Source organism: Felis catus, chromosome A2 (genome assembly GCF_018350175.1).
Source record: "Felis catus isolate Fca126 chromosome A2, F.catus_Fca126_mat1.0, whole genome shotgun sequence".
Lineage (NCBI taxonomy): Eukaryota > Metazoa > Chordata > Mammalia > Carnivora > Felidae > Felis > Felis catus.
Window position 1 is genome coordinate 115,164,396 of NC_058369.1, and position 12,133 is coordinate 115,176,528.

The window sequence follows — 12,133 nt, forward strand, 5'->3', positions numbered from 1 at the left end:
TTAACACATATTTTGTATGTTATATGTATTATGTACTGTATTCTTAAAGCAAGCTAGAAAAAAGAAAATGTTATTAAGGAAATCATAGGAAAGAAAGAATATGTTTATTGAAAAAATTTGCATATAGTAGATCCATGCAGTTCAAATCTGTGTTATTCAAGGGTCAACTGAATAACACACACACACACACACACACACACACACACACACACACACACACAAATGGAATATTATTCAGCCATAAAAAAAGGACATCTTGCTATTTGCAACAACATGGATGGGCCCTGAGGACATTACGCTAAGTGAAATAAAGTCAGAAGGTGGGGATAAGAGAGGGTAGGCAAAGTGGGTAAAGGGAATCAAAAGGTACAAACTTCCACTTATAAAATAAATAAGCCCTGGGGATGTAATGTACAGCATGATGCCAAAAGTTATTAATATTCTACTATATGTTTGAAAGTTGTGAACAGAGTAGATCTTAAAAGTTCTCATCACAAGAGAAAAAAAAATGCTGTAACTAGATTTGTGATGATTATTTTGCAATATATTGCAATATATACAAATATTTAATCATTATGGTACACGTGAAACTAGTATAATGTTATATGTCAATTATACCTCAACTTAAAAATTAATCTATTGGGGCGCCTGGGTGGCGCAGTCGGTTAAGCGTCCGACTTCAGCCAGGTCACGATCTCGCGGTCCGGGAGTTCAAGCCCCGTGTCAGGCTCTGGGCTGATGGCTCAGAGCCTGGAGCCTGTTTCCGATTCTGTGTCTCCCTCTCTCTGCCCCTCCCCCGTTCATGCTCTGTCTCTCTCTGTCCCAAAAATAAATAAACGTTGAAAAAAAATTAAAAAAAAATTAATCTATCAATTATTTTTTAAAAAGAAGTTTGTCTAGGGGCTTCTGGGTGGCTCAGTCAGTTTGGCGTCCAACTTCGGCTCAGGTCATGATCTCACAGTTTGAGTTTGAGCCCCGCATCGGACTCTGTGCTGACAGCTCAGAGCCTGGATCCTACTTTGGATTCTGTCTCCTTCTCTCTCTGCCCCTACCCCACTTGTGCTCATGCGCACGCTCTCTCTCTCTCTCTGTCTCTCAAAAATAAATAAATGTAAAAAAAAAAGTTTGTCTTTTTTTTTTTTCTTAAGTTTACTTATTTTGAAAGAGAGAAAGCACAAGTTGGAGAGGGACAGGGAAAGAGAGAATCCCAAGCAGGCTCTGTATTGTCAGCAGGGAGCCCGATGCAGGGTTCGAACTCACAAACCATGAGATCATGACCTGAGCCAAGATCAAGAGTTGGACGCTTAACTTACTGAGCCATTCAGGTTCCCCCAGAAGAAGTTCATCTTTCTACAAACAACTACCAGAGACACAAAGATAATCAATTCATTTCTCTCAGTTACTAGGCCAAATGTTAAGTTTGTATAAGAATTAACTGAGGAACTTGTCAGAAATATAGGTTGCCATGCTTCACACTTCAGTTGTTTTGATTCAGGGGGATTAATACAAGGCTCCAGAATCTGTATTTTAAAAACCACAAGTTTTTTCTAATGCATGCTATATTTAGGTCATGCTTAGAAAAATAATGCTTTCCTCCCTGCATACCAGCAAACACATGTGTATATGTATTATTGTATATATACACACATGTATAATATATACACGTTATACACTTGCTATATATGTATATAGAAACTTACCATACATACAAAACACCCGTATTAAATGTTCCACACACTTTTTATGAAAATGGGATCATACACACACACACACACATATGTATGAGATATATATGTGTGTGTGTGTATATATATATATATATATATATATATATATATATATGTATGACATGATTTTTTCAGGGAACATTATATAATACAATCTTTCTGAATCACCACATATAGATCTGCATTGTTTTTAACAGCTTCATTATATTCCACTATATGCAAGTACCAATATTTATCAAGTTCTCTATTATTGGTCATTTAGTTGTTTTGTTTTGTTTTGTTTTGTTTTTGCTATTATAAGCAATGCTGCAATGAATACCTTTACACATTTGTGCTAAAATTTCTGTAGAATATAAGGACTGGAATAGACACAGAAGAGTAGAATTGCTAGGTGGGAGGGTGTATGTATTTTAAAGTTGGATAGATCCTGCTGAATTGCTCAATGACTTAGTTGTATCAATTTACACTCCTGTGGTAAATTAGCCGAAGATTGTTTTCCCCACACCTATACCAATACCAGTGTCAATCTCTCTCATTTTTATCTATCTGACACATAAAAAAAATGACAAAATCTTAATTTGCATTTTACCATGTTTTTAACATCAGAATAATCAGCACTTGGTTTACCACCAAAACACAATTACCTAAAGTTCTACAAAACATATCACAATTTATTTTTGGAAAACTTTTATTTTTATGTTAAAAATTTAACTCTCTCACCTGTGAGACGGATGGGATGAATGAATTTCAAATATATGTCCACTATGTAGTATTTACTTAGTACCTCCTTTTACCAAGTAATACAAAAGGAAAGTGAGAGTCATAGAGCTGTGTTCAAGCCCTAGCTTTCCCACCCAGCAGCTATGTGACCTTGGGCAAGTCACCTGCCCTTTAGAGAGCTTCAGTTTCCTCTTTTGTAAAATGGGGATTCTACTCATTTTGTAGAATTGGTTTGAAGATGAAATGAGATTATAATTTTAATTATATATATTAGCTATTACCACTGCCACAATAACAATGCACGGGAAATTAGCAAATGACTAGAATTGTTTGTAAAGGCCTTTCCTAACAATTACAAAATAATTATATCAGTATTACCAAAGTCAGATTCTTTGAGATCAGTCAACGATTTATTGGGATTACTAAAGTCACTAGAAGAATATATATTTCATAGGGCTAATATACTGCTTACAACATCACTGTTGTGCTTCTCTCCAAATACTTTCCTAATAGTAGTTCAGGAAACATTTCCTAAATTACATAGTTCCTTAGCTAAAATGGAATTAGCCAAATATACAATCAAATCAACTACACACCAGGAATTTCTTTTCAAGTTTCTAAGCACACACAATAAAGCAATTCAAGTAATGCCGTAGAGATTTCCTAAAGCCAATAAATGAAATTCTAAAATTTTACAGTAGTATAATATATTGGAGACTCCATCCTTCATTCTTTCCCAAAACTAATCCCAACCTAACTCACACATTCCTTAAATGGCTCAATACCCACTATGCAAAAAGTCCTATGTTCAGAACTAGGGGCATAAAACCTCTGTACTCAAGAGATAAAGACTCATATTAAAGATAAAAGGGCAAAGTTTTATTATCTATATTTGCCTGTGCTTCTGGTTTGATAAATAATGAGTCAATGGCTCATGACCTACGGAGCTCATTTTCTCTTGGATGGACACCAATGAACTTACTTCCTATCCTTGGGCTGTGTAAAACATACAGCTGGAAATGAGATGTCATTGTCCTATGGCTTACTCCCAAAAGTTCTCAATGGCTCAACTCACCTAAGTCTTCCTCCTTTAACTTTCTTCCTCCACATCATGACTTTTGCAAAAATTTATGATGATTTTTAATGAGTAAAATGATCTGGAAAACATATTTTTTCAGTTTTTATTTCAATAAAACAAGAGGCAACACTGCTGTATAAAGTACTGCATAAGGACATTTACACAAATATACAAAACTTCAAAAAACTAAACTCCAGTTTATTTCCATAGCCTTAAAAATGTAGGGAGCACATAAAAATATGCAAAGTCATAGTTTATTCTTTAGGAATGTAAACTCCTGGAATACAATTAGAAACAAGTATATTTACTATGAAAAGATTAGTATCACTACAGGATTAGAAATAAAGATAAGCAGTACACAAAAAACCCTACATAAAAGAAAGCAAAGGTATGCAAAATAAGATCTTGAGTTTACTAAAAGAAACTTCATATTAAGACACAGGTACTCTAGATCTCTACTATAAAAAAACACAAAAACATCTTCCAAAATGTTCACTGCTAGTCTTTTTAGATATGCACAAGTTACAAAATACAGAGGATAACATATTTATGTTCTCTGATAAAGAATTTAACAATATTAAACATAAATGTGAATAACTCAAGTACTGAGTATAATTTTACTAAGCAACTAATCTAAAAATATAAATTTCATGCTAAGTAAAGGACTAGAGAGTTTATATTTTTTATCCAAAGACTGGGAAGACACGATTATACATTTATTTCTATCTACAATGCTTAACTTAAGTGCCCATCAAATTATTCTTCTTTTTAATGGCTTTTTAAGAAACATTTTTTGTTACATTATTTATGATATAGATTTCCTTGATGTGGTTCCCTTTAACAAAGTGTAAATTTATTGTGCCTATAGAGTCAAATGTTAAAGTCTTATTTTAAATATTTATTTAAAATTATGTCTCAGGGTACAATTTTTTTTCTCTATAATTTAAATGTAAAGGTTTTAACATTGTAATTTGAGTCTTCCAAAATAGGCAAAATCCCTTAAAACTGGTATCATTTTTATCTATTTTGGTTTAAAAAACATATTTCCCTTTAACTTTTTGTTTTGTTTACTAAGCAGTTGCTTCATAATTGAAAAGGGCAACAAAATACTGCTTTTTCAAAACAAACTTTGTCATCATTTAAGGACTGAGAATTTCTACCCTTCAAATCTACAGAGCTGCCTCAAAAAGTTCCATGGTGGAGTACAAGGGGTTCCAGGGTGCTCACCTGTCCTAGGTCCTCTGGGGACACTCCCTTGAACTTGATTCCAAAGGCAAGTCCCTACTCAATTCCAAAGGCAAATGCTGGGACCTACCTTCACTAGAATACCCCAGGTGGTTGAGTACTTGAAGAGTGAGGGGTTGGGTAATTTTAAGACTCCCTAATGGCTTAAAATGTGGAATGGAACTATAATTTTTGTTCAGATCCTTTGAACTATGGGGTGCAATTTCCCATTTGGGGCAGAATCCTTTTTGTGATAAAGATATAGAGGAGATCTGTGACCAAATGGTTACATTAGCATCTTTGTGAAAAAATGACCTAAAAAAGTCACCCCAACTTTAAAATCTGGAAAGCTGAGTAAGAGGGATAATTGTAATTGTTACCATAGTTAGCATTTATCCAATATTTATACTTGCTATAAAAATTTTCAAATGTATAACCCTTATTTGAAATAGTATCAAAGGTGCTATAAAATAATTTTACTGTCAACATAACTTCCAGGAAATCAACTCGTGCAAATTACTTGAAACAAAAATTCAGAACCACTCCACCAAGTAAGCCTTCAGAGTTCTTTAAAGAATATACACATGAAGATTTGTTGTGCATTGTATAAAATGGTGGTACCTCTTTCATACTTAAAATGGTAGGCATCTACAGCTCTGATTCCATTTATAGTTAATATGAAAAATATAAAATGTTATAATTTTATTGTAAAAATAAATGAAAATCATTAAAAATTTAGAAGTAAGGATCTAATAAGTGTCATAGATACTATTAAAAATTTATAAGCTATTAAAAACAATGAAGATTATAATATTTAGTATCTAACATATTTGATCTAGTGTTGTGAGACCACTGAAAATTCCAAATATTAGGTAGGTAATTTGTACTTTTGATACTCTCTTTTTAAACTTTAATGCACATAAAAATCACTTAAGGATCTTGTTAAAAGGCAGATTATGATTCAGTAGATTAAAAGTGGTTCTGAAATTCTACATCTTTAACAAGATGCCTAGTGATGCCAATGCTACTTACTGGTCCTCAGACTGTAGGAGTAGCAATGATCTAGAATAATACCAAAATGAGGTTCCATTACAGCAGTTGATCATTAAAATCTGATCTCTCATTTCTGCCAGCTGTTTCCTCAGATTTATTCTACAATGTTTCCTAAGCACTTGACTTGCTTAAAAGGCCAATCTTCTAAAATTAATTCTTAAGACTATTAATATTGTTAGTAGCTATATGCCTGAGGGAATTTTTTTGTTAAAGAATTAGAAAAAGACAAAAGGAAATTCACAGTGACATTTTACAAATATTTTAAATTGTACACAGGATTCCTGTTAAATTAATACAATATCAAGTTTCACGGTCTAGTCTTACCTTTTTTTTTTTTTTTTTTTTTTTAAACTACAGTTTATGGCAATAGATCTTATTCCATTTCTATTAGTGGAACTAAAAAACGCAAATTCACTTCTAATAAAAGCCATATTCTATTCAAGATTAATGAATGAAAACTAGTTCATGCTTTTTGAAGATTTAAATTTAAAATGGTAGCCAAAGCAGTTATGATCAAAACTGCATTCATAGCGTATGCTTTAGCACTCTTTAGGACATACAAATTTTTCACATTTGAGCTCTGCATAAGCAGGCACAAAAGGAAAACTAACATTTTCTGTGCAACTACAGCTAGGGACTGTGAATAAGGAAACCACTGTGCATTAATAGTGAAGGAGACAAAGAGGGGACAGACAGGCCTTCCCTCCCAGTCAATTTACCCTTATCCTCAGCCCTGCTTTCTTTCTCTCCCTCTGAATTATTAGTTACGTACACTTGATTTACAGGGAGCCTTGACCACAGCTAAAAGGACGAGCACTAGCAAATAACCACATTTTACATCTATCTAGAGGTCACACAGTTCTCTACAGCTACATACAAGTTTGTTTTGTTTCTGCCATATTGCCTTTTTTATTTTTATTTTTTGGTTGGGGGCAACTACACTGATTATTCTTTCTACCATGACAAGAACATTTAAACTAGGCCCATTCACAAACAAATTATTTAACTTCTTTCATATTTTACAATTCTAAATTTAAGAGCACAAACATAAATAAACCTAAATTAATTACATAAATGTCCTTTGTCCATATTTCATTATGCTTTCTTTCATGACATTTTATAGATGAAAAATTTACCTAATTTCCTTCATTTGCTGACAAACAATTCAATATTATATGGTTGACACCGGTGTCTTGAGAGCTGTGTTGCACGATTTACGATGATTTCCAGGAAGTCTTCAACGATGTGTACTTTGAATTCTAGGAAACCAAACTACCTAGGATTTCTAAAGTCAAGCAGCAGGGTAAGTCAGCTTCATGGCTGATTACGTTTTAGGAATTGAAAGGGATTTTCACCTGCTAAATCCAGATCAAATACTTCAAAACAACACATCTACTGGCAATCTGATTTTTTATATAAAAATGTTCCAAAGATAACAACAGAAATCCCTCTACCCTTCCCCTGGAATTACATAATAGTCTAGGTACTGAGTTACGAGGCTTTTTCCAGTGCTTTATATAAATGATTCCACTAATCTTAAAGACAATCTGATTACAAACATTTTTATCAGGCACTTTTCATACACATCATTTTTGTTTTTTTAACATGCCTGATTTTCAGACTGCCCTGTTGTGCAGTCAGCTACAGAATTCCTGGAGTTGCACCCTCTGCCTCCTTTCAAAAACAGCTCCCATGCATGAGATTCCCTTTTACGCTGAAGGCCAAACATACAACTACCAAAATAGGAGTTATTAAAAAATAAGAACTCACAACCTCACAAGATGTCCCCAATTTGATCAGACAACTTGCCAAAATGTATTGTGACACTGACCATCTTAGACCATAGAAACAAATAAGAAAGAAAAAAAAAAGACTCAAATCAAGGGGGGAAAATACACCCAAGAAATAACAGAACCACGTTTGACCTTATTACAACCTACACGTTATTCCCTTCATAAGGTCAAGGTAGCCTTTAGAATTTAAGACACAAGGGCTCCTGTCTGGGACAGGGATGAAAGATGCTGGGTGCTTTCATAAAGAAGCAGAGTCGTATTTCTAGATTCACTAGTTAGGTGGGAAAACTATTACAAATTAATCTGTAGACAAGGTAATGCTGATACTAGGAGGTCTCTGCTGACCTGATGGATGCTTCACTGGAAGTTCAGTCCTTTCAGAAACGTAAATAAGCTTTTCTTCTTGGAGACTACAAGCAGAAAACCTATTGGCATCTGTCCCAGGCCCACAACCAACAGCAGATGATGGGTTATGTGGGACTGTGACACCACTGACTTGTTCAAAGGATTTACTGAATACAGTTGCAGCTGTCTTAGCCAAACCATGGCTACAAGGTTTAGGCAGAGATTGGCTGGTAGTTAATGTCAGTCTCTTCAAAGAGAGAAGCTCAAGATTCTCACTTTGGGCTCTCTGAGTTTGTTTTCGGGCAAAGTGGTCTTTGCAAGACTCCCCTGTGGTTTCTTTTTCTTTTCCTCCAGTTTTGCTTCCTCCTGACCGTCTCTGAGTCTTTCCTACACTTGTCTTGTTACTAGAATTGTTACTACTGTTTGATAAACCCGATTGGCTAGTACTAGACGCAGCCCGGGAATAAAATCCCTCGTCAACTTCAGATATCTCCATGAGTTCTTCTTGACCTGTTAATTCTGTATTTCCTAAACAAAGAAATAATAAAGATTAATTAATATTAAGTATCTTAAATAATTCTTATTTCATGATTAATACCAAATCAATGATACTTTAAACTTTAGCATAATTACATAAAACAACCCATTATAGACCGAAATTAAAGGATAAATTGAAACATTGTATAAAATGTAAAAAATAGTTCATTGTAACTAAATAAGAGTAATTTAGAGTGTATTAAACAGAAAGCATGCCATAACACCCCCCGCCCCCCATGTTTTAAGAAAGATTTCTCTTCCAGTTCATGCAAAAGATCAGAAAACAATTAAGGAAAATATCACACAGTAAAACTAGGGGTAAAGTCTCCCCAAGTAGCAAAGCAATATAAAATCGAAGCTCTTACCAAGGAACTTTAAAAAAATGGTATTAAGATATTTTAAAGATTTTTTTAAAGGTTGCATTCTACATTCTAGATTATTTTACAAAGATGAAAAAAATAGACCCTAAGTATCACAAGTTCAAACTTGTTAAAATTCTATATACATTATCCTTCAAATCAAAGATGTTAAAAATATAAAGATAAAATATAATTTTAGATCTCAAAATATAAGCAGAAAATTACTGTGGAAGTAATCTTCTGCCTTAGTTTTTATAACAGTTTATTCAGAGAAAATATAGGTACGACCATTCCAAAGAGCATTAGATCATTGAGAAATTGTGGTGCATAATTCATGCATTTTGATTATTAGATGACATGCAAAATTTCTGTGACTGTGCAACTGTTGCTTAAGACATGCAGCAGTGGCCCTGTGCCATGAGATACCTTGGAGGGCAGCTAGAAAGTGCTCTGCTAAAACTGCACTCTGCCAGGTGAGTTTATTCCATCCTCCATCATTTTTCTTACAGATTTTTGCCTCCTGATCTCTGGCAAGCCTTTGCTCTCAGTTCTAGGATCTGTGGCTGTTTCCTGCACACCCTGTATATGCTGAGCATCAATCTCTCCTAGTGTTCTGCCTTTTTCCCCATTCCCGGTTCTCTCTCCGGCCACATTTGTGACACTAATCTCAGGAATGACAAGGATGCCCAATTCACTGGTATCATTACTGTTGTCAGGTTGCTCTAGAATTGAAGATGATAAGACAAAATGATGGCTGAAAACAAAACAAACTAAAAATGCAAAACAAGAAAAACAAAAGATCCAAAACAAAAATTGGACAACTGAATGTTATGAATTAAGCCAAATATCTGCACTGTGGAAATTTCCATAATTTTCGTTACTTTGACAGCACTGGAAACAGCAGGGTCATGTTCTTTAATTTTAAATGACAATGAAAAAACTCACGGAGCATCAACTCATGTTCTGCATTTTTTCACACACACATTTGACACGGACCATGAAACAAATTTTTTTGTAAATCAAAATAGAATTTCTATTGTTTAAAGATAGTATTGTAACCACTGGAACTTAGGTCAAGCCCTGGGCAAATGTTCCAGGATGTACAGCCAAAACTCTGGCTCTTGTCAACATTAGGAACCAAGACACCTAGGAATTCCCCTTGTACACTTAAAATTCTATTTTTTTAATTAAATTACAATGAGGCTGACTTAATAAACTACAAAATTGGGAAAATGATTATTCACTCATAATATCAAGGTTACTAATGCTGCAAGTCAGTTTTTATCTCACACACCAATCATTGTGTGTATTAGTAAATATTAATGCAGCTATAATACAATTAAATATTCTGTTCCTTCAGATTTGTACTCATACCATAAATTTAGGCCAGCCTGTAACAGTTCATTACTAAGCTGGAGAAAAATAAAAATGGATTGGAAAAACAACTTGGCTGTTGGTCCTTTATTCTGAAAATAGCCATTGTAATCAAAACAAAGGAATGGAACTCCTAACCAGCTAAAACTTGTAAACATTTTATTCTGTGTCTTAAATCACAAAGCACGGCTTTATTTAAAGTTGCCAAGGAAATATCTGTAATAAATGGAAAAAAATAACATAAATATATCTACCATGGGTCATAATGAAAATTAAAGTTCAAAACAACACAAGACTATGTAAAACAGTACATATTCTTAAAAAAACATGGAACACAAATCTGTTTGAGAGATACTACCTACTACTTTCAAATGTTCCTCATGATAGGATTATCAAGCTCCCATTCATGGTGCTAAAGCATGTGAAACAATAATAGGTAGTAAAAGAATGGAGGCCAGAGCCACATACTCTTAAGGGTCTCAAACTTTGCTACACACTGGTATCACCTGGGAGTCTTTAAGAACTACTCCTACCAGGCTCTCAAGCTAGACATTTTGATTTAATTAGTATGAGGTATGACCTAGACATTGGGATTTTTAAAAGGTCCTAGTGACTAGTGTGCAGCAAAGTTTGAGAACCAATGCTCTATTCTAACAAATTCTTTCAAATTTTGAAAACTTAAAGCAAAAGTTATTATGAATGTCCTAGGTACTTCATACCCAGCAGCAATACGCACTTCAGGAGGTCCTTGAAGCTTCATGTTACCCTGGGCTGGGGGGCCAATGTGCTGGTATAATAATTTCCCATTTACTTAGAGCTTCACAAGCCTCTGACTAGAGGTTCTCTAAATGAAATGTTTATTTCCTAAACAGGCCAAAGCATGTTAGTGAGGTAGTTTTACCTCAATGAGATTAAAAAATTCCAACAGAGCCTATTTCCCCTTGCTAATAGCTATCTTCAAAGTAAAGGCAAGTAAAAATCTGAGGTAAATGCCAGAAGCCACTGCAACTGAGAGTAAAATCATCATGGCGCTGTTGGGTGACAGGCAAGACCTGTCCATTTATGTTATAGAAGCTTTTTCACAAAAGATCTATTAAAGGGACTATCTAGTCCAAAAAAATTATGAACTGTAGAAATATCCAGACATAGCAAAGCCAATGAATACTAAAATTTAACAAATTTTAAAAGATATTAATTGGTGGCCTAACAATAAAAAACAACACAACTTACATTTGAACGGCAGTAACAGTTTTTTTTAGAGTATTTGGGTATATTATTCAATTATATTCTCTCCCATTTACAGACAAGGAAACTGAAGTTCAGAAAGAGTTAACTATTCAGGGGGTGAGCTAAACAGCAAAATCTTTTGACTCCAAATGTCAATTCTAACATACTATAGTCTAACTCTAACATATTATAGTCTAACTCTTCAATTCATTCAAAATCAATTTGAGTTAAATTCTCAGGAAAATTACAGAATAAAGATAACTACATAACTCCAACATTTGCTACATGATTTTGTTCTCTATTTTTTCTCCAGTTTCTTCCCCCACATGTGACCCAATCCCCCTGCACACGCTTTCTTACCAGTCTTGCTATTCCCTAGACCTGGAATGCTCTTCCCCACATAGCTACTTCCATGGCTCATCTCCTTACTTCTTTCAGGTCTTTTCTCAAAAATCTCCTTCTCAGTGAAACTTCCCTGATCATTCCATCAAATTTCAATGTCCCCCATATTTCATACACTCTCTTCTCTACTTTGTTTATTCTCAGCACTTAATCACTCTCTAATACAATTATTTATTTATCATGTCCCACGAGGGCAGGGACTTTCATCTGTCACTCCTGCATACCTTATACCTGAGAAAGTAGCTTCCATATAGTTGGTGCCCAATTAACATTTGCTTGATAAATTAAATGAAT

The 12,133-nt window shown here is 34.3% G+C and overlaps 1 protein-coding gene across 4 annotated transcripts in view; it reads right to left on the bottom strand.

Moving 5' to 3' along the window:
* The window catches only part of FAM126A (family with sequence similarity 126 member A), a 134,753-nt gene that overhangs the window by 27,138 nt on the left and 95,482 nt on the right, over positions 1 to 12,133 (bottom strand). For 2 of the 4 annotated variants that reach the window (XM_003982838.6, XM_045052487.1), the window contains exon 11: positions 3,615 to 8,468. In XM_003982838.6, coding sequence (XP_003982887.2) covers positions 7,894 to 8,468 — 575 coding nt within the window. In that variant the 3' untranslated portion in view covers positions 3,615 to 7,893. The other 2 variants (XR_006594273.1, XM_006929237.4) reach the window with 2 other exon arrangements.